Raw genomic sequence first — 21,856 nt, 5'->3', positions numbered from 1 at the left:
CCCATAGGTCTTCCCCGGGGCAGGCTTGAGCCAGGAGCCAGGCATCTCCCAGACCCCTTAGCTTATGGCTCGTTTTCTCAGGGAGTACGGGGGTGCGACCTAGGGTCGGTGGGTCAGGATTGATCAATCCCGTAGGGTAGAGGCCTGCGTGGAGACGTGCTCTTCGGGAACCAGTGCACTGGCTGCTGACTGTGGGTACACGGCTGGCTGCCCTTTGGCCGTGAGGTGGGGGCTGGACAGGTAAAGTGGCTGGTCAGGACGGTGCATAGGTGAAGGGAGCCAGGTGGGGCGCTGGAGACCCCCCTCACTCTCTAGCCCGGGCCGAGGTCAATTCGCCCCACCCCTTTGCACCGCTTCACTTCTCTAGCTGTTCCCTGCCCAGGCAGCCGGTACAAAGGAGCAAGGCTTGTGGCAGGGGAAGGGCGGACCCAGAGTGATTACTTGCGAGGATTCCTCCTGCTTCTTGATTCCCAGGACTCGGGGCTACCAAACCAGTCGGAAACAGCTGATGGAGGCCCCACTGCAAACAAGAATGGTAAAGCTTGGAGATTGTGAAGCGCCCCGGGGACTACAATTCCCAACGTGCTCAGCGCGCACTATCGCAGTCCCGCAAGGACTGAGCTGCGCCGGGGCGGAACTGTGTGTCCCGGCGTGCACCGCGGGGTCGGAGGGAAGAGTTGCGCTGCTCCCCACCCCCGCCTTGGGACGGGAGTTGCGCTGGCCCATTCTGCAGATGGAGACACGGAGGCCACTGGCTGCTGTGAACTTCTCGGGGGCGCATGTGGCAGGCTCGGTGGGGCGGGTATGCGATGCTCAGCCAGTGCCTTTCGTCCCACAGATGCTGGCCGTGATGCTCGGGGCTGGAGTCGCGGTGTTGGTCACGGCCGTGCTCATCCTCCTGCTTGTGCGGAAGCTTCGAGTGCCCAGTGAGAACCCGGAGGGCCCCTCTAGGGAGGCTGCGTTGTGGGGAGCTGAAATGCCGGGTTCCGGAAGCAGTCGAAATTAGACTTGCTGATCCACGCAGTGTCCCCATCTCTAGCCGCGCGGAGTCTGCGCAGAGCTAGAGTGCCCCTCTCTTATCCCAGAAACTCCAGCCCCGGATGGCCCGCGGTATCGATTCCGGAAGAGGGACAAAGTGCTCTTCTATGGCCGGAAAATTATGCGGAAGGTGAGTCTAGGATCAACTGAGGCTCCCGCTGACCACATAGAAGCCTTGTTCTTTACATAGTTACAACTCTGTAAACACCTCTTTGGTTAAAGACGTATGTATCTGAAACCCCTCTTCCCCAGGGTCTGAATTGGCAGTTGACCTTATCCTCTCCCTTAACTATCCTAGGTGTCACAATCTACTTCCTCCCTGGTGGACGCCTCTGTCTCCACCACTTCCAGGCCACGCATGAAAAAGAAACTCAAAATGCTGAACATTGCCAAGAAGTAAGGCTGTGTTGAGTATACCTGGCTCTGGGGGCTATCTCTAGGCCTTTTGAGTGATCAACCCATGTACCTCGAGTTTCTTTCAACCTTGTGGACTGTTTTGGGAGTTTTCCCACATCAGAGAAGCTATCTCAGAGCTCCCCCGCACCAGACAGGCTGTCTCTGTCCCCTAGGGTCTATCTTAGTGATATTCTCTTACCAGTTACCCCAGGGGTCTGCCTACATTAGAAAGGCTATCTCAGGAATCTAGTCTGTTGATACTGGAAGGACTATGTCAGGGGTCCCATGACAAACAGGTATTTTTTCTAAGGTCTGCCCATATCTTGGAAGCTATGTCAGGGGTTTAACTAGAGGGTCCATCTCAGAGGCGTATGAGTAGTGGAGGGGTGATCTCAGGGTTTTATGTCAGTAAATTTTTTCTGTGTAGAGCCAGAGAGTAAACATCTTAGGCTGTACAAGCAACGGAGAATTCTGCTATAACTGTTCAAATCTGCTGTTGTAGCATGAAAAGAGCCACAGATGTACATGATGAACATGCCTATGTGCCAGTAAAACTTTATGTACAAAAAAGAAGTAGAGGGCCTGATTTGGCCAGTAGGACAGAATGTGCTGACCCCTGTTCTATATGACCCAGGGGAAGGTGTATGTGGTGGTCTCAGGTCTGCCTGAGCCTTCTCCCTGCTCGCCTGTACTACCTCTTTCCTCCCACCAGGATCTTACGCATCCAGAAAGAGACTCCAATACTGCAGCGGAAGGAGCCCCCACCTGCAGTGCTAGAGGCTGACTTGACAGAGGGCGACCTGGCCAACTCCCATCTGCCCTCGGAGGTGCTATACATGCTCAAGAACGTCCGGTCAGTGTCGGGGTACAGGCTGGTGGCTGCAGAGCTGAGTGGTGATCTGACCTCCTGCCTTCCTTTTCCCCCTCTCCCATCCAACAGGGTGCTGGGCCACTTCGAGAAGCCGCTGTTTCTGGAGCTCTGCCGCCACATGATCTTCCAGCGGCTCAGCCAGGGTGACTACGTCTTCCGGCCAGGCCAGCCAGATGCCAGCATCTATGTGGTTCAAGATGGGCTGCTGGAGCTCTGCCTGCCAGGGCCTGTAAGTGGGCTGCCTGCAGAGGGACTGCAGAGAGATAGGCAGTGATGCAGTGGCCGTAGGGGACAGGCATTACTTTTGGTCAGTAGGGTTGGTGGTCTTTTGAGATACGCAGGTAGAAGTTGGGAACAGATACCAAAGGTATCTGGGTGGTCTGTGGTTGCAGTTAGTTATGGCCAAGAAATGGGTGTTTGGAAGTTTTAGTGAGGTCATAGATCAGGGCATTAGAGATCACTGGGTGGGTGAGTGTGAGGGCCAGTGGTGTGGTTGGAGGTAGAATGTTGGTTGGCAGCTCTGGTCACTGCTCCAACTCCCGCCCCAATGTGTTACAGGATGGGAAGGAGTGTGTGGTGAAGGAAGTGGTCCCTGGGGACAGTGTCAACAGCCTTCTGAGCATCTTGGATGTCATCACTGTGAGTGACCAATTTGGGGTGGCAAGGAGGTTGGAGTACAATGCTACACCCAGTAGACTGGGTTGGAGAGAGTCCCCTCGGGGGCCCCCAATCTCTGATATGTCCCTGATGCTGCTGGTGCTCCCTCAAAGCACTAGAGTTAGGAACAGCTGGGGGAGCAATGAAGGGCTCACAGCCCCTGACCTTGATTCTCCTCATGCTCCCTGCATCCCCAGGGTCACCAGCACCCCCAGCGTACTGTGTCTGCCCGTGCAGCCCGAGACTCCACTGTGCTGCGGCTGCCAGTGGAGGCCTTCTCTGCAGTTTTCACCAAGTACCCTGAGAGTCTGGTTCGGGTGGTGCAGGTCAGCGGGCCTTTCACCTCCCTCCACTCACCCCCACCCATCACAGGCACAGATGGACTTGGACCCCGCAGTCTCTTAAGCTGTGCTATCAGTCCTGAGCAGCCAGACCTCTGAGCTGCCCCATTCCTCCCATTAGCTGTCTAGACCTATCTCCCCAGGTTTCTGCCACCTTATTGTGGGTTTTTTCCTGGCACCTCTGTTTCTCTGCTCTCCCCTTAGTGCTCCCAACCTTGGCCTCAGCTCCACCCAACCTCCTCCCCATTCATGGCCCCACCCCTTTAATACTTAGTCCCAACTTTCTCTGGCTGTTGTTGCCCCTCTGCTGACTCACTTGCTTCCTGGCCCTGCCCCTTTTCTGGCCCCATCCCTGCTTACCGTGCCCCTTCAGATCATCATGGTGAGGCTACAGCGAGTCACTTTCCTGGCCCTCCACAACTACCTGGGTCTGACCAATGAGCTTTTCAGCCACGTGAGTTACCCAGAGAGCACAGGGGGCTGGAAGGGTGAAGCAGCACATGCCTCACAGGATTTGTCATAATGGTGCTCTCTGCCCTCAGGAGATCCAACCCCTGCGCCTCTTCCCCAGCCCTGGCCTCCCAGCCCGCACCAGCCCCGTGCGAGGCTCCAAGCGTGTTGTCAGCACCTCAGCAACTGAAGAGCCTAGGGAGGCCCCTGGCCGTCCACCTGGCCCCACTGGGGCCCCTTTGGCTGGACCTGCAGGTACCTGAGATGACTCATGCTGGAGGCCCAGTGTCCTCTTCACTAGATACCGAGATCTGACTCCTGTCTGGTTGCCCAGGGACCCGTGACCTCAACCCCATGGACCTGTTGGAATTACTTTTCCTAGTCTCCTAGTCCCTAGGGACTCTGAGTTGACTGCTCCTAGTCCCCCTTCAGTTCCCCACCCCAAATTATAGGAACCTGAATATGTGTCTCCCTCAGGGGACCTGGTGAAGCCCACATCCCTGGAAGCCCCCTCGACCCCCCTGCTGAGCCGCTGCATCTCCATGCCAGTGGACATCTCAGGTCTGGGGCCTTGGGCCGGGGCGGGAGGGCATCAAACTTCTGGGTTGTAATGCAAGATGGTCAGTCTTGACTTTTCTTTTCTTTTTTTTACTTTTTTGTTCATCCTCACTCAAAGTTATTTTCACATTTATCATCAGATAGAGTGGAAGGGAGGGAGGGAGGAAGAGGGAAAGAGAGAAACTTCGTTGTGAAAGAGACACACAGACTGGTTGCCTCCCACATGACCTGACCAGGGCCGAGGGAGACTGCAACTGAGGTATGTGCCCTTGACCAAAATCGAACCCGAGACTCTTTGATCTGTGGGCCAATGCTCTAACCGCTGAACCAAACCGGCCAGGGCAACTTTTCTTATCTGTGAAGTGGAAACCCTGGCAGCACTTTCTGTGCCGTTTTCATAGGTGCTCTTTGAAATGATGCCTTTCCAACTGTGGTAGTGCAGTCATTGATGAGTCACATCTGCATGGATGTGGCTGTAACACATTGGTACTGCTTGCTTAGACTGCAGTCTTCATCGCTTTCATTGTCCCCTGTTCACTGCAGGCTTGCAGGGAGGTCCCCGCTCTGACTTTGACATGGCATGTGAACGTGGCCGGATTTCTGTGTCTCTGCAAGAAGAAGCTTCAGGGGGGCCCCAGGTAGCCCCTGTTCGGGTAAGGCTTTGCCTTCTCTGCCTTTCCCCTTGTGGAAGCCCCTGAGGAGGAAAGTTGTGTGGGAGCAGGGAGATCACAGGCCCTGTCCCACACAGACCCCTACTCAGGAGCCCCGGGAGCAGCCAGCAGGTGCCTGTGAGTATAGCTACTGTGAGGATGAGTCAGCCACTGGCGGCTGCCCCTTTGGGCCCTACCAGGGCCGCCAGACCAGTAGCATCTTTGAGGCGGCAAAGCGGGAGCTGGCCAAGTTGATGCGGATTGAGGTGGGTCGCCTTGGCCCAGGGGCTGGGGGATTAGGTGGGTGGGAGGAGGCCTGGCTGGACCAGTCTCAACCCTCCTCCTTCCCTAGGACCCCTCCCTCCTGAACAGCAGAGTCTTGCTACATCATGCCAAAGCTGGCACCATCATTGCCCGGCAGGGGGACCAGGTGAGGTTGACCCCTGATCTTTAACTGTACAACTGTGACCCGAGACCTCTCTTTGATCTCTAATCCTTGCTTTTGACCCTACATGTAGAACTCTTAGTCTATGATTTCTAGTCCCTGACCTTTGGATCCTATGACTGACCCCCATCTCACGCACCCCTTATCTTCTGGAGCAATCAACTTTTGATCTCCAACCCTTAAACCTTTTTGCTAGGACCCCAACTCCTAAATCTCTCTTACCTGCCTTGGCCTTTCCCACAACCTGTTTTCTGAACCTTTGATCTGAACCCTGATGTCCTAACTTCTAATCCTGGGCCCCTGCTGGGATGGGTACTTGATAAATGTGTACAGATTGGAATCAGGACCTGGAGGCCATGAACTGGCTCCAGGAGTTGGACTTTAGTGCCTGCTGGTATGGCACCTGGAGATGTAGGAAACTCTGCCCCATGAATCCCTCTCCATGTGGGGCTACCAAGGCCATGCTCTCATAAAAGGAAGCACAGAGGAGGAGGGTTCTGGAGGGAGGGGCTAGATTTGAAATCCGGACTCTGCCCAGATCTCCTGTGTGACCTTGGGCAAGTCATCTAGAAAGAATTTCTCTGCTTCCTCATCTGTGGAATGGGAGTAATTACAGTAACTGCCTACTGGCATTAAAGAGGAAATAGTTGCCTAAGGTTTGCAAGGATGACAAGCTCAGGGAAGGGTGTGGAGCAGCAGCCCAGGGGGTGACATGGAGGGGAACATGACATAGGTACTGATACTAAAGCATTGCTTGGGAGGTAGAATGAGGGGTGCCTGGTCTGTTAGCTGGCTGGAGTATTATTATTTCATTTGATCAGCTGATTCAACTGTCATCTCTCGCTGCTTTTTGCAGGGGTGGGCTCCTTTCTGCAGAGGAAGTTGGGTGATGCTTATGCCAGTTGTTTGTGGTTCTTGGGAATGAGCTGAGGAAGTATGGTTGCACCATGGCTCTTGTGGGAGCTCTTGGGCCCTGCTTACCTGGGAGACCGTGTTGGGCTCAACACAGCCCTGGCTGCTACTGGATTGCTGGCCTACAGTCACTCAAGGCTTCTCAGGGTCTTCCTGACTTTGTTAGGGACGTTACTGTGCTGCCCCTCCCTTTGAAACTTCACACTGATGGTTTTCTACCTGGGAGAATTTTATCCTTCAGTGGACATTTGGCAATGTAGATACATTTTTTATTGACTTGGGAGGGTGCTACTGGCATCTAATGGTTAGAGGCCAGGGATATCAGAACACACAGGACAGCCCCCCACAACAGAATTATCCAGTCTAAAATGTCAGTAACGCCAAGGTTGAGAAACCCAGCTTTACACAAGTATTTCCCAAAGTGTGTTTTATGAAACACCTATATCACAAGGGATGCGCGGCCAACAAATAGGTTTGGGCCTATTGTTTCATCTCTTTGTGAAAGTTCCCATTGAACATACTTTGCATATTCAAGGCTCTTAGGAGTCCTGCAGTAAAGAAACTTGCTTCCCTACCTGATGGCAAATGGTAGGCTAATATTAGTAAATTCCATTTATATCTCAGACACAGCCTAGAAATTTTGTCTTAGAAAGTTCCAGCATATGTGTATATCTCCTGGGGCTGTGCCCCTCCCAGGGGCCTCAGCAGTGTTTTGGGGCTCACTGGGGCTTTGTGAGGTGCCAGACAGGTTCTTATGGTGGGTGAGGAAAAAATCTTTCATATCTGGGCAGTTTCAGATCCTTTTTTATAAAAGGGTGGAAAAGGGAGGTGTCTGGGTAGGCAGGCTAGCCAGAGAGGAGAGGGGCACCTGTTCATACTGAGTATTTGCTGTGTCCCAGGTCCTGCTAGACAGATGTCCCATGCCCTGTGCTGCCTGCTGCAGAGGCAGAAAAACCAGGTCTCTGCCCTTATGAAGCCCACAGTTTTGATGGATATTACATTCAAAGGATGTAAAATTATATGTGCTTAGTTCATAGACATAAGGAACTGTTTTCGGCTGTACAATATCTGGCTCAGGCAGGGCAGCATCTCTGAGGAAGTGACCTGCATCTAAGAAGGAATGATGGGGAGGAATTAACTAAGCGTAAGGGGAGGAAAGAACGTTCTAGGCAAAGAGAACAGCTTGTGCCAATATCCTGTGGTGGTGTGTTGATCTCTAGAAAACAAGGAAGTCAACAGGTATGGAGTGGAACAACGGATGGGGGAACAAAGGGGATTTTTTTGTTGTTGATAGTTTATTGAGATATAATTCACGTACTATGCAATCCACCCATTTAAAGAGTACAATTCACTGGTTTTTAGTATATTCATAGAGTTGTGCAACCATCACCACTATCAGTTTTTTTTTATCCTCACCCGAGGACATTTTTCCATTTTTTGTTCAGATAGAGTGGGAAGGAGAGAGAGAGAGAAACATCGACGTGAAAGGGACACATCGAGTGGTTGCACAACCCAACCAGGGCCAGGGACAAACTGCAACTAAGGTACATGCCCTTAGCAGGAACCGAACCCAGGTCTCTCTGGACCGCAGGCCAACACTCTAACCGCTGAGCCAAATCGGCCAGGGCACCACTATCAATTTTAGAACATTTTTGTCACCTTGAAAAGAAATCTCATACACTTTAGTTATCAATCCCCTACCTCCTGACCCCACCTCCTGCCCTAAACAACTGCTAATCTTTTTCTATAGATTTGTCTGTTCTTCACATTTCATAAAAATGGAATCACACACTATTTGGCATTTTATGTCTGGCTTTTCACTGAGCGTCATGTTTTCAGGGTTCATCCATTTTGTAGCATGTATCAGTGCTTCACTCCTTTTTATGGAGGAATAATATTTCATTGTGTGTATATTCGGCATTTTGCTTATCCATATGTTGATGTATATTTGGGTTATTTCTACCTTTTGGCTATTATGCATAATGCTGCTAAGAACATTTATACACAAATTTCTATTTTCATTTCTGTTGGGAGTCAGATTGCTGGGTCATTTGGCAACTCAACTTTTAACTCTTTGAGTACCGTTTTCCACAGTAGCTGCACCATTTTACATTTCCACCAGCAGTGTATGAGGGTTCTGATTTCTTCATGTTCTCTAACATTTTTTTATCGTAGCTCTCCTAATAAGTGTGAAGTGGCATCTCATTTTGGTTTTCATTTGCATTTCCCTAATGATTCATGATCTTTTCATGGGCTTATATCTCTTTGGAGAAGTGTCTTTTCAGATCCTTTGCCCATTTTTAAATTGGGTTATTTATCTTATTATTGAGTTATAAGATTTCTGTATATTCTGTATTCAAGACCCTTAGCAGATAGTATGATTTTCTCCCATATAGTTTCTTGATAGTGTCCTTTGAAGTTCAAAAGTTTTTATTTGGATAAAGTCCAATTCATCTATTTTTTTATATCCTTACCCATGGACAGTTTTGCATTTATCTTCAGATAAAGTGGGAGGGATAAAGGGAGGAAGAGAGAGAGAAAAACATTGATGTGAGAGAGACACATTGAGTGGCTGCCACCTACACGACCCCAAGCAGGGCCGGAGACAAACCAAGGTACATGCTCTTCGCAGTAACCAAACCTGGGACTCTTCTGGTCCGCAGGCCGATGCTCTAACCGCTGAGCCAAACTGGCCAGGCCAATTCATCTATTTTTTATTTTGTTGTTTGTGCTTTTGGTGTCTTATCCAAGAACCCATGATCAAATTCAAGGTCATGAAGATGGACCCCTATATTTTTTTCAGCGTTTTAGTGTTCTTAACATTCATATATGTGATCAATTTTGATATGGTTTAAGGTGAGCATCCAATTTTATTCTTCCATGTGGCTATCCAGTAGTCCAGATGAGCAAAAAGGATTTAAGTTCAGGCTCACCCCTATATAGCCAGTCCTTGCAGCCTCTTACTAGCTGTGTTGTAAAGAATTCCTGGGCCAGCCCTGGCCAGTTTGGCTCAGTGATTAGAGTGTCAGCCCATGGACCAGAGTCCCGAGTTCAATTCCGGCCAAGGGCACGTACCTCAGTTGCATTTCGTCCTGGCCCCGGTTAGGGCAACCAATTGATGTGTCTCTCTTACATCGATGTTTCTTTCTCTCTTTCTCCCTCCCACTCTATCTGAAGATAAATGGAAAAATATCCTCTGGTTAGGATAAAAAAAAATTACTTTAGGCATGGCTAAGTGGTTGAGCGTTGACCCATGTACCAAGAAGTCACCAGTTTGATTCCCAGTCAGGGCACATGCCCAGGATGTGGGCCATGCCCAGTAGGGGACATGTAGGAGGTGGCCAGTTGATGTTCTCTCAACAGTGTTTCTATCTCTCCCTTTCCCTCTCTCTCTTTCAAATCAATAAAGAAAATAAAATTAAAAAAAAAAAAGAATTCCTGGGTCATAATCTGGGCTCAAGAGTTTGGTGGTCCATTAGCAATATCTGCCCTGGGTGCTGAATATTATGAAGCTATATAAGCTGCTCTGCTGAGCTATGCAAAGCCTTCACTCCCTTTTTGGGGGCTTCCTATGGAGTGAATTAACCTGGGTTGGGGGTAGAAGTGTTGGCCCTGTGCCCATCTCCTGGTCCCTGCCCCATAGGATGTGAGTCTGCACTTCGTGCTCTGGGGCTGTCTGCATGTCTACCAGCGCATGATTGACAAGGCTGAGGACGTGTGCCTGTTCATCGCACAGCCTGGGGAGCTGGTTGGGCAGCTGGCTGTGCTCACTGGGGAGCCCCTCATCTTCACACTTCGAGCCCAGCGCGACTGCACTTTCCTGCGGATCTCCAAGTGTGACTTCTATGAGTATGACCGGGCCCTATGTTGGGGTGGGGCTGGCACTTAAAGGACACTGACTCCATTCTGCCATGGGAGAGGCTATCCCTTTGAACGATTTACACATTAACAGGGCAGCTTTGGGCCCTTCCAGTCCCACCTCCAGACCATCACCCACTCTGTCCACTTCCTGAAGGCAGTTCCAGGACACCCCAACCCTTCATCTACAGGATCATGCGTGCACAGCCCAGTGTGGTACTGAGTGCTGCGCACACGGTGGCTGTGAGGATGTCACCCTTTGTGCGCCAGATGGACTTTGCCATCGACTGGACAGCCGTAGAGGCTGGACGAGCTCTGTACAGGTGCGGCCCCCACCCCTGCCCCCACCTTGCAGCTCAGACCCTGCCTAAGACCCAGCTTGACTCAGTTTGACCCTCTCACACTCACCCCAGGCAGGGTGACCGGTCAGACTGCACCTACATCGTGCTTAATGGGCGGTTGCGCAGCGTCATCCAGCGCGGAAGTGGCAAGAAGGAACTAGTGGGCGAGTATGGCCGTGGAGATCTCATCGGCGTGGTGAGCGTGGCCATACCCACTGACTTCTGATCTCTCCCAGTCCAGTTTTTCTCCCCGCCCCCAACATACACACAAAATTCTGGGTGATCTGATGGGGTGGTAAACACAGCTGGACATGTGACCTCGCCCAGTCCACTTTTCCCAGCACCTTTCCTTGGACGGGGGTGGGAGAACCTCATCCGGGTGGTGATTCTGATCTGACTGTTCCCCAGACTGCTCTCCATCAGAAGAGGGGATGCCAGCTTGGGTGGATCCCTGTACTCACCCTCTCACTGGAGCCCTAATGAGTAGTGAGGCTTGGTTCCTTCCACCCCCCATTTTGGGGAATACTGAGTAGAGTGGAACTGCCTCCTCTGCCTCCCCCTTACCTATCTGGAGCCTCCTGGCCCAAGCAGCTCTGGTCATGCACGCGGTTCCCCAGGTGGAAGCGCTGACACGGCAGCCGCGTGCCACCACAGTGCATGCAGTGCGCGACACAGAGCTGGCCAAACTTCCCGAGGGCACCCTGGGCCACATCAAACGACGGTACCCGCAGGTGCGACTCTGGAATGTGGGCTGGTTTCCCAATTGGGGTTGAGCTGATGAGGTGGGGGCCGGGCCCTAGAGGAGGCAGGGCCTAATATTTGGAAGTGGGGAAGTGAAGGTGGGGCTTGCACAGCTGCCCCTCTAGTCTCACTGGGCCTCCAACCTCCAACACCTCAGGTCGTGACCCGCCTCATTCACCTCTTGAGCCAGAAAATTCTGGGGAATTTACAGAATCTGCAAGGACCTTTCCCAGGTGAGATCTGGCAGGTCCCCAGGAATGCTGGGGTATGTAGTCCAAAGCTTAGGACTTGCTGGGAGAGAGAAAGAGAGGAGGAGGGAGGAAGGGAGAGGGGGAGGGAGAGGGAGAAAGCTAGAGCCCTGAACCCAGGGCATGCTGGGAAACTAAATCCAGCTCTTGGCAGGTTTGAAAAAGGAAGCGGGATTCTAGCTCCCGGGCATGCTGTAGAGAGGGAGTTAGGGTTTTTGAGCATGCAGGGCATACTTGTTTATGGAATCTAAAATATCAATCATTTTGCCTGGTGTAGCTCAGTGGTTGAGCATCGACCTATGCACCAAGAGGTCGCAGGTTTGATTCCTGGTCAGGGCACAGGTCCAGGTCCTGTGTCCAATCTCCAGTAGGGGGCATGCAGGATGCAGCTCATCCATGTTTCTCTTGTATTGATGTTTCTATCTCTCTCTCCCTCTCCCTCAAAAAAATCAATTAAAAAAATAGTTTTGAGAGGGCAGAGTTTTAAGGGGTAAGCTTTGTTCTGGGCTTCGGGACTTGGTTGAGTGATGGAGTAGCATCCTAGGACAGAGTATGCTGGGAAATGGAGTTTGTGGGGTGGTGCTTAGACCCCGGGGCATGTTGAGAAGTGGCCTCTGAAGTTACCAGTATGCTGGGAGGTGTGATTTCCATGAGCTAGGGTGCACTGGGAAATGGAGTTGGATTTGAGGTGTATGGAAATATGAGACTGAGATTGGCAACCTTCATGCCCCTTTGACTCCAGGGGCTTCTGCCCCATCAGCTTTGACTCCTGGCTCCCCTGGTTGGTAGCAGTGGTAAGCAGTGCTGAAGATCGGCTTCACGCCCAGGATCTTTCCTGGTCAGGTATTTTTTCCCATAGTGTTTTTTTTTTTATCACCAGAGGACATTTTTCCATTTTTGTTCATATAGAGTGGGAGGGAGAGAGAGGAAGAGAGGGAGAGAGAAACATCAAAGTGAAAGGGACACATTGAGTGGCTGCCTCCTGCACAACCCCAACTGGGGCCGGGGACAAACTGCAACCGAGGTGTGTGCCCTTAGTGGGAACCGAACCCTGGTCTCTCTGGACCATGGGCTGACGGACGCTCTAACAGCTGAACCAAATGGCCAGGGCCCCGTAGTCTTTTTTTTTTTTTTTTAATATATTTTTATTGATTTTTAAAGAGAGAAGAAGGGAGAAGGAAAAAGAGAAACATCAATGTGAGAGAGAACCATCGATTGGCTGCCTCCTGCACACTCCCCATTGGGGAACGAGCCCAAATCTTAGGCATGTGCCCTGACCGGGAATCAAACCTGTGACCTCCCAGTGCAAGGGTTGATGCTCAACCACTGAGATACGCTGGCGGGGCTCCCCACAGTCTTGAATTGTATACAAATGCCTGTTCATTCCCTCCTAGTTACTCGAGCCGCCCTTGATGTGATTCTTGAGCAGCCGTAGGGCCAGGGACATTAAGATCTTGGTCTCCTGAGAGCCTCTTGTTGATGCTCTACAGAAAAGGATTTTCCAGTGAGCATTTAGTATGTGCTAGGCACTATTCCTGGCACAGGGGTGGGAGAGTACACAGGCAGACAAGCCCTAAAGGTATTTACTGCCCAGCAGGCAAAACATCAGACAAATACTGTGCAGAAAACAAAGAGGGTCTTGATTGAGGTTGACTAGTTTTTCAAAGGACGCTGACCTGAGATTTGATAAATGAGATTGGGCTGTACACTGAAGAGAAGGACATTGAAGGTTCTGTACACAGGATTTGGTGGTTTTGAAACACTTTGAGGAGAAAAGTGAGTGATGGGGAGAAACTGGTCCAGGGGCAAGTCGCATAGGCACAAGGAGCCCTGGAAAGGCATTTGAGCCTATTCAAACATGGGAAGCAGCTGGAGGCAGTGAGAGGTTCATGCAAATGATGGAGGTTAATGGGGTTCTAGCGTGTTAGTGGAGAAGCTGGGAAGCAGTAGATGATCAAAGATACATTTGTTTCTGCTTAGTTTTGTGTTCAAGTCCCTTCAGTGGACAGAGGCGCCCAGGCCAGAATGGGGTGGGGCATTGATAGGTACATTCAGGCATAGAGAGGAATCAGAATTATCGTAGAGTTGTTTAGTGGATGCCATTGAGGACATTAGTGCCAAAATTGAAGGTTAAATGGCCAAGTCTTATCAAACTGTGGGTCCAGGACTTTCACTGTGGTTTCATTAAGCCTCAGCTGAGGGACATGGGTGAGGATTTCTGAAAAGGAGGAGGAGGATCTCTCTCTCCAGACACAGGACTGCATTGCAGACTTCATCCTTTGGGGGTCTCAGCAGGCTCGGGGCTAGGTGTCCCCCCTCACTCGGAACTCACCAACCCAGCTAGCAACTTGGCAACAGTAGCAGTCCTGCCTGTGTGTGCCGAAGTGCCTATGGTGGCCTTCACACTGGAGCTACAGCATGCTTTGCAAGCTATTGGTCAGTCGGGAAAGGGGGTGTGGTTGAGATCTGACCACTGGTCTCTCTGGGGCAAGGTGCATGTGGGTGGGGCATTGCCAATGAGTGGAGATGTCCAGCAGGTCCAGAGGGGGAGGTAGGGCAGGGCAGGGCCACTGGAGTGGGGTAGAGGTTATTCTGTTCTGGGAGATGCCCCAGCTCTCTTGACTGACCTGGGTTCCTAATCCACTTTCCTTACCCATCCTCAGGCCCCACACTCCTCCTGAACAGTGACATCATCCGGGTGCGCCTGGGCGCCTCTGCACTGGACAGGTGTGTGTTGGGGTGCAGGAGGTGGGGGTGCAAGAAATAAGCTTGAAGTTTAGGATTCTTTCAGATCCAGTCCAGATCTAGGCTGTGAACTGAGGAGTATGTTTCTCACTTATCCTGTTAGTGGGGTGAATCTGCCCCTGGAGGGCATGTGTTGTGGGAGCCTGGGTGTCTAAGTCCCTCTCTCCCCACAACAGTGGAGCTATAATAGTTTCTGGGGGCATGTGACTTCCTTATTGGCCCCAGGATGACTCTCCCCAACCCCAACCCCAGCATCCAAGAGTTTCGGCTGTCAGGGTGGCTGGCCCAGCAGGAGGACACCCACCGCATCGTGCTCTACCAGACAGACTCATCACTGACTCCCTGGACCGTGCGCTGCCTGCGCCAGGCTGACTGCATTCTCATCGTGGGCCTGGGAGACCAGGAGCCCACACTGGGCCAGGTCTGGAGACCATGCACAGTTACCCCACTCCAAGGACCCCTCCCCTCCATTGCCAGCATCAGGCCACATACATCTTGACTGTGGGGTTAGGCAAAAGCCTACAGACCCTCACCGTGGGGCGAGGCATAAGCTAGGTGCGTTGGTTGGGGAAGAAACTGGTGATTGGTGACACATGTCCGCCCTCCTGCAGCTGGAGCAGATGCTGGAGAACACTGCCGTTCGCGCCCTCAAGCAACTTGTCCTGCTGCACCGGGAGGAGGGCCCAGGCCCCACACGCACTGTGGAGTGGCTTAACATGCGCAGCTGGTGCTCCGGACACCTGCACCTGCGCTGTCCCCGCCGCCTTTTCTCACGCCGAAGCCCTGCCAAGCTGGTGAGGGCGGGATCCAAAGAAAAGGGCCCTCTTTAGAATGTTCTGGGGTGTGGCTATGGGAGGAGCGTGGCTTGGGGACTTGGAGACTGATGTCTGGGTGCTATCTCTTACACCCCCATTCTCATGGGTCGTCTCTCTCTTCCTATCCCAGCATGAGCTGTACGAGAAGGTGTTCTCAAGGCGTGCGGACCGACACAGTGATTTCTCCCGCTTAGCGCGGGTGCTCACAGGCAACACCATCGCCCTGGTACTGGGTGGTGGTGGAGCCAGGTGATGGGCAGGGCCCTGGCCCTGAGGGGTGGACCTTACTCTGGGTGAAATCCCATAGGGTGGGGCTAGCACCTTGTTCATGGCCAGTGGGGGAGTTGGGAGAAGGGACTCTCCTTTCTGGGGGTATAGCCAAAAGATTCCCAGCAGGTCATCAGGTCTTCTCCCCCTTACAGGGGCTGCTCACATATTGGGGTGCTGAAGGCATTAGAGGAGGCAGGGGTCCCTGTCGACCTAGTGGGTGGCACTTCTATCGGCTCCTTCATTGGGGCCTTGTATGCTGAAGAGCGAAGCGCCAGCCGAACTAAGCAGCGGGCCCGGGAGTGGGCCAAGGTATGTGTCGGGGTGGGGGGCCTCCCCACCCCAGGAACACCCTAAAACATGATCCTATGGGATTTTCTGGGTTTCTCCTGACTTTTACCTGATTTAATTTGTGGGACTTTGGATGACCTCTTGTCACCTTTTGGCTAGTGATCCCAGTCTCCAATTTCCAGCTTGAACAATCAGCATTCTTAGTGACCACTTGTTAGTGACCCCAAGTGATTCCTGTTTCACCCCAGCTGGCACCCTTGTCCCTAGAGCATGACTTCTGTGATAGAGCCCATGCTGGACCTCACATACCCTGTAACGTCCATGTTCACTGGGTCAGCCTTCAACCGCAGCATCTACCGCGTCTTCCAGAATAAGCAGATTGAGGTGCGCCCTCTCCCCACCATTGCTCTGTCCCTGCCCCTTCCCACAGGTGTCCCCACTCCTCCTCAACCTTTGTTCTTGTCCCCATAGGACTTGTGGTTGCCATACTTCAATGTGACTACTGACATCACCGCCTCAGCCATGCGTGTTCACAAAGATGGTGGGTGCCCCTGGCTGGACCCACAGTATCCACAGTGGCCGTGTGGGGAGGGGATGCTGGGAGGGCAGCCAAGTGTCTGGAACACTGTTAACATGTATGACCATCCATCCTGACCTGATTGCTGAGCACTAACAGTCACCCACTAATGCCCCAGAGGTCCCAGGTATGTCTGTCCTCGGGTGGGGATCAAGAGACTAGTCGGGCACTTCACCCCCTCACGCCATCCCTGCAGGCTGCGTGTGGCGCTACGTCCGGGCCAGTGCCTCCTACTGCCCCTACCTGCCCCCACTCTGCGACCCCAAGGATGGGCACCTGCTGGTGGACGGGTGCTATGTCAACAACGTTCCAGGTCAGCGAGCCCACTGGGCTGGCCAGGCCTCTGAGCGTGTCTGAGAGTGTCTGTGCGTGTCTGTGTCTGTGTATCCCGCTGGGCAGGCTCCCTATGGCGATATGTGCGTGCCAGCATGACGCTCTCAGGCTACCTGCCCCCACTGTGCGACCCCAAGGACGGGCACCTCCTCATGGACGGCGGCTACATCAACAACCTGCCAGGCAAGTGGTTGCTCGCTCACTCACATACATACATGTGCACACAGGCAAACAGCAAGTAGGTCCATGCACAGGCACTCGTGCAGACAGGCACTCGTGCAGACAGGCACCCAGGAGGACATGTGTGCAAGCAGACCTGTGCAGGGCTGTGGATACACACACTTACATGCACGAGCAAATATGTGGATGAGACAAGGACAGGAATGTGCATTTGGCAAGTATACTCATATGTAAGATGCAAATAGATGCACACAGACACATACACAGCACGGGCGGGATATGGGGATAGAACAGGACATCTTTATGTATACACAGCAGCTATGCATGTGCTCACATGCACATTGTCACAGATACTTAGATGGCTGGTAGGGTACTTGTGTGCACAAGGTCAGATGTACTTGTGTAGATATAAACACATGTGTTAATGAAACTGGGCATATGTTCTCCTATGCCAGTCTATCCACACTCACCCCACATGCTTTGTAAAATGTGCAAACCCTCGCTGGTTTGGCTCAGCGGTTGGAGCAGACCAAAGGGTTTTGGGTTCCAGAACACTCCTGGTCAAGGGCATGTACCTGTGTTGCAGGTTTGATCCCCGGCCCTGGTCCAGGTCATGTGGGAGGCAACCAGTAGATGTGTCTCTCTCATCAATGTTTCTCTCTCTCTCTTTCTCTATCTCCCTCCCCCACCCTCTCCCTCCCTCCCTTCTACTCTCTAAAAATCAATGGAAAAATATCCTCAGGTGAAGATTTAAAAAAAAAAAAAACACTTTAAAATGTGCATAAGTGTACACATGGAGATAGGTGGGGCACCTACAAGACCAAGTTAAGCTTTCTTTCACACCCTTCTGACTTGTGTGCAGATGAGAGGCAGGTGGGTTTGTAACTTAAAATTTTACATGCCCAGAAATGTGTATATACAAGTGGACACATTCACTAGCTGAACACACACACACACACAGTTGCAGTCCCATAGGCCAGGGGTTGGCAAATTCTGGCCCCCCATAGGCCAAATCTGGCCCCTGCCTGATTTTGTAAATAAAATTTTATTGACACACAATTACACCCAGTCATTTACTTATTGTCTGTGGCTGCTTTTGCGCCACAATGGCATAATTGAGTAGTTGTGACACAGACCATGTGGTCTGCAAAGTCGAAATTATTTGCTCTCTGATACTTTCCAGAAAAAAATTTCCAGCTCTTGTGTAAGTGCTCTGTATACATACCTGCACTAACACAACCACACACCTTCATATGTGTACAGACCCATAGGTAGACAGGCATACTTGGGCACACAAGGAAACATAGGCGTTGATCTAGGTATACGAGAAATTAAATGAATACAGACATGCCCAGAAATGTGTACAGAGATGCAGGCACACCCAGAGTTGTGGGTGTTAACAAATACACATGGACAGGAGATGCACACAGATGACAGGGACACATGCACATGCACAAAGACACATGGACATGGGCACGTGAACTCAGACTTACAAACTCGTAAGGGATACATGCAAAGTCTGACAGAGACTCGGTGTTTTTCTGGGCTGAGCCTGGTTGTAGGATCCTGTCCCTGTTCTCCCAGGCTCCCCCAGACCCACTCAGGGGCCCTTAGTGGGCCACACAGACCCACGGACGCACCACCCTCCCTGCTGGGCCCTTCCCCATCACCTCCTCTGTCTTGCTTTTTTACTCTTTATCCCTGCTCTTGGCTCTCTGTCCCTTGTCACAGCTCCAAGATTCCTCTTTCTACCCAAATTCTCTCTCTATCGCTAACTCTTGCTCTCTTTCTCCCTCCCAAATCTCTTGCTAATTCTGCTTCTCTGTATATCTCTGTCTGTGGTTTTGTTTCCTGCTGTCTTTACTTCCATGTTTGTTGTCTTACCCCTTAGTCTTCTTGTATCTCTTTATGTCTCCCTGTGTCTCTGATCCTTCCATCTCTGTCTCTAGGTGTCCTTATGACTCTGTCTCTCTGCATCATTCTCCTTCCACATCTCTGTTCTCGTCTTTTTCTCTAGCAGTTTCATCCCTCTGTCTCTATCCTCTACATCCTTCTGGCCATGATTCCTCACTTAAAATCTCCAACATCTGATCCTACCTCCTTTACATCATTGGCGTCACTTTACATGCCATTTGCATGCTGGCATGTTGTTTGCATGGGTTGTTTTGCGTGACCATTTGCATGATGGTGTCTGTGGGACTGGGTTCAACTTTCCTGCTCTGGGCCCTGGTGGGAAGCCACCTGCTGACCCCCTGGCCCCACAGCGGACATCGCTCGCAGCATGGGTGCCAAGACAGTCATTGCCATTGATGTGGGGAGCCAAGATGAGACAGACCTCAGCACCTATGGAGATAGCCTGTCTGGCTGGTGGTTGCTGTGGAAGCGGCTAAACCCCTGGGCAGACAAGATCAAGGTTCCAGATATGGCTGAGATTCAGTCTCGCCTGGCCTACGTGTCCTGTGTACGTCAGCTGGAGGTCGTCAAGTCTAGCTCCTACTGCGAGTACCTGCGCCCTCCCATTGACTGCTTCAAGACCATGGATTTCGGGAAGTTCGACCAGATCTATGTGAGTGTGTGGGAGTGGCCTGGTGTCGGGGGGTGGGGGTGCTGGCAGACCTTTACTACTGAAAGCTCAGAGCAACACGAGGGGAAGGGTTCTAGGTCTCCATTCCCAATTGAGAACTGTGAGGAATAAAATGGTAGTCAATTAGTGATGTCTGCATTGAGTGTGGCAATGGAATATGGTGCCCACATGCTGTGTAAGAACTAAGCTTCTTATGTACCAGCTGCACTACCTGAAGCACTATGTAGAGATTTCTGCATTGGTGGGAGTGAAAACAGTGATCAACTAGTAATGTCTTCCACAAGTCAGCGAGGGTTGGAGTGGTGTGTATGTCATGTGCCACTGGTCCTGAAAAATGTGCCATAGCCAATGCCACCTAAAATTGATTGCTAGCTGCTGCCCAGAGACCTGAGTGAAAAAAAGTCTGATGCTCTCTCCCAGGGCTAACTGGGGAAGTGTGCCCTGATGAATTAGTGATATCTGTTATGCATATGGGAGGTGGCGATATCCACAAATATACTGCTTATTTGGAGAACTTAAAATAAGGTTGCCCACCACCATTTTGTATGATTTGGTACTTGGCACACTGCATGGGGATGAGTGGGAAAGAACATGGAGTGATTGATGAGTAATGTCTGGCAGGGCACAGGATAGGGGACATGGGGGCAAGTGTGCTACATATGGCTGAATCTGAAATAGGGTTAGTCTCAAATGCCAACTCTTCAGAGTATCAGGCTTTTGAGGGGCCAGGGAAGGGACAGAAAGTGGGAATAAGCATAGAGGATGAGGCAGAGAACATTTGGGGGAGTTGCAACATGGATGGCCCTAGTGCCCTTGTTTCCTGCAGGATGTGGGCTACCAGTACGGAAAGGCTGTGTTTGGGGGCTGGAGCCGGGGCGACATCATTGAAAAGATGCTCACAGACCGGAGGTCTGCTGACCTTATTGAGAGCCGCCGTGCAGATGTAAGCCTGGGTCTCCCCCAGCCCTTCTGGGCTTTTCCCAAACCTCAGATGACCCCAGATCTCCCTGGGTTTTGCTGAGCTCCTCTGACCAGAGAGCTCTACCCCAGGATCTCTGAGCCCCCGAGGTACTCAGTCCCTCAACACCCCAGAATACCATGGAGCCTCTTAGACCCTCACTCGTGCCACCTCACAGGTGCTGGCCTTCCCCAGTTCTGGCTTCACTGACTTGGCGGAGATTGTGTCCCGGATCGAGCCCCCCTCTAGCTATGTTTCCGATGGCTGTGCTGATGGTGAGGGCACCTCCAGGGGTGGGGCCAGGCCTGGGGTTGATGGGATATGGTTGGAAATACCAGACTAGTCCTTGTCCCCTTTCACGCTGCTTCCCGAATTCTAGGGGAGGAGTCAGATTGCCTGACAGAGTATGAAGAGGATGCAGGCCCTGACTGCTCACGGGATGAAGGTGGCTCTCCTGAGGGTGCCAGCCCCAGCACTGCCTCTGAGATGGTGAGAGTGGGCTGCCCAAGGCCCCCACAAGGTGGGATGACACAGCGGTTGTGTGCTGAGTGACGTGTACCTGGGACCTGCTCTGTGTGACACATGTGGGTGTGCATCACTCCTGTTCCTTCAGGAGGAAGAGAAGTCGATTCTCAGGCACCGGCACTGTCTGCCACAGCACCCTTCCAGTTCAACTGCAGACACCTGAGGACCTGCAGAGGGGTCCCCCCTGAGCTTGGCTGGGGGTGGGCCCTGTGGGGGCTGCTCCCCCTTTGCCTGCTGCTATGTCTGTGACCTTCCTGGATTCCCCTGGACCTCCAGGGCCCACACACTGGATTGTTGCACCTCCAAGAGGAGGGGCAGCGCTACACTAACGACCCTTGAACAGTCATTCCCAATAAACCTTCTACTCTTGGAAGTGGCATCATGTCATCTTTGGGTTCAGGGATTATCTCGCCCCACCTTCCATACTCAGGATGGCTGGGGCGGGAGCTTGTCACAATGATCCATGCACCTAACCTCAGGCTGAACTCCATGAACTATGAGTACCTTCCCAGAATTCACTTGTAGTCCCACTCAGTGCTGGCTCCAGACCACAGGGCCTCCAAATGCTACATGCACCCCCTGGGAATCCCAGATGCCCCTGGGTACCTGTCCTGATACCACTCATTTTCCCTACTAGGTTCCACAGCCTCTGCCCCTGGGCTGGTCTTACTATGTGCAGGTACTCGAAGTTTTCTGTATGTTCCTACCGTGTGCACTGCTGAGCCTGGTTCCTGAAACATATCTACTGCATGTGCATGCACATGTACACACACACGTACACTCAGGCATAGGGCTCAATATCTTTATTCTCAGAGCTTCCCAGGCATAGTTCTTACTGTGTGCTCAGCTGAGGTCACACAAAATGAGCCAGTCCCTGCTGTGTGCTCTCACTCACTGTCCTGGCATGTTGGTTAAGAGCTTAAGACTATGAAGCCAAAATTCCTTGTGTGAAACCCTAGTCTGGCCTCTTACCAGTGGCACTGGGCTCCTTACCAAAACTTTGGACCTCAGTTGCTTCACCTGTGAAGTGGAGCAAGTATCTGCCTCATCAGGTGTTTCTATTACTAAACACTAT

General features: G+C 51.9%; 1 protein-coding gene across 5 annotated transcripts; it reads left to right on the top strand.

The window, feature by feature from the left end:
• Positions 1-664: 664 nt before the first annotated feature.
• PNPLA6 (patatin like phospholipase domain containing 6) lies at positions 665-21,145 on the top strand. Of its 5 annotated transcripts, none has more exons than XM_036282017.1 (32): positions 665-926; positions 1,086-1,168; positions 1,337-1,434; positions 2,147-2,287; positions 2,375-2,534; positions 2,864-2,944; positions 3,160-3,288; positions 3,677-3,757; positions 3,846-4,008; positions 4,231-4,314; positions 4,855-4,964; positions 5,060-5,227; positions 5,314-5,391; positions 9,962-10,167; positions 10,368-10,499; positions 10,590-10,713; positions 11,135-11,248; positions 11,416-11,491; positions 13,799-13,942; positions 14,170-14,233; positions 14,504-14,672; positions 14,863-15,045; positions 15,197-15,315; positions 15,489-15,645; positions 15,892-16,008; positions 16,096-16,165; positions 16,601-16,717; positions 18,979-19,280; positions 20,125-20,241; positions 20,435-20,531; positions 20,636-20,745; positions 20,870-21,145. In XM_036282017.1, exons 1-32 carry the CDS (start codon positions 734-736, stop codon positions 20,942-20,944), a joined length of 4,062 nt encoding a protein of 1,353 aa, XP_036137910.1. In that variant the 5' UTR covers positions 665-733; the 3' UTR covers positions 20,945-21,145. The 5 variants fall into 5 exon arrangements, 4 of the variants coding, with proteins under 4 accessions (XP_036137910.1, XP_036137911.1, XP_036137913.1 ...); XM_036282018.1 differs by having other exon boundaries at positions 13,802-13,942; positions 20,870-20,944; XR_004962022.1 differs by lacking the exon at positions 20,435-20,531.
• Positions 21,146-21,856: the final 711 nt, after the last annotated feature.

The sequence above is a fragment of the Molossus molossus genome, unplaced genomic scaffold, assembly GCF_014108415.1.
Source record: "Molossus molossus isolate mMolMol1 unplaced genomic scaffold, mMolMol1.p scaffold_m16_p_4, whole genome shotgun sequence".
NCBI lineage: Eukaryota > Metazoa > Chordata > Mammalia > Chiroptera > Molossidae > Molossus > Molossus molossus.
Note: the sequence above shows the minus strand (reverse complement) of the source record. Positions and strands in the feature narration are given on the sequence as shown.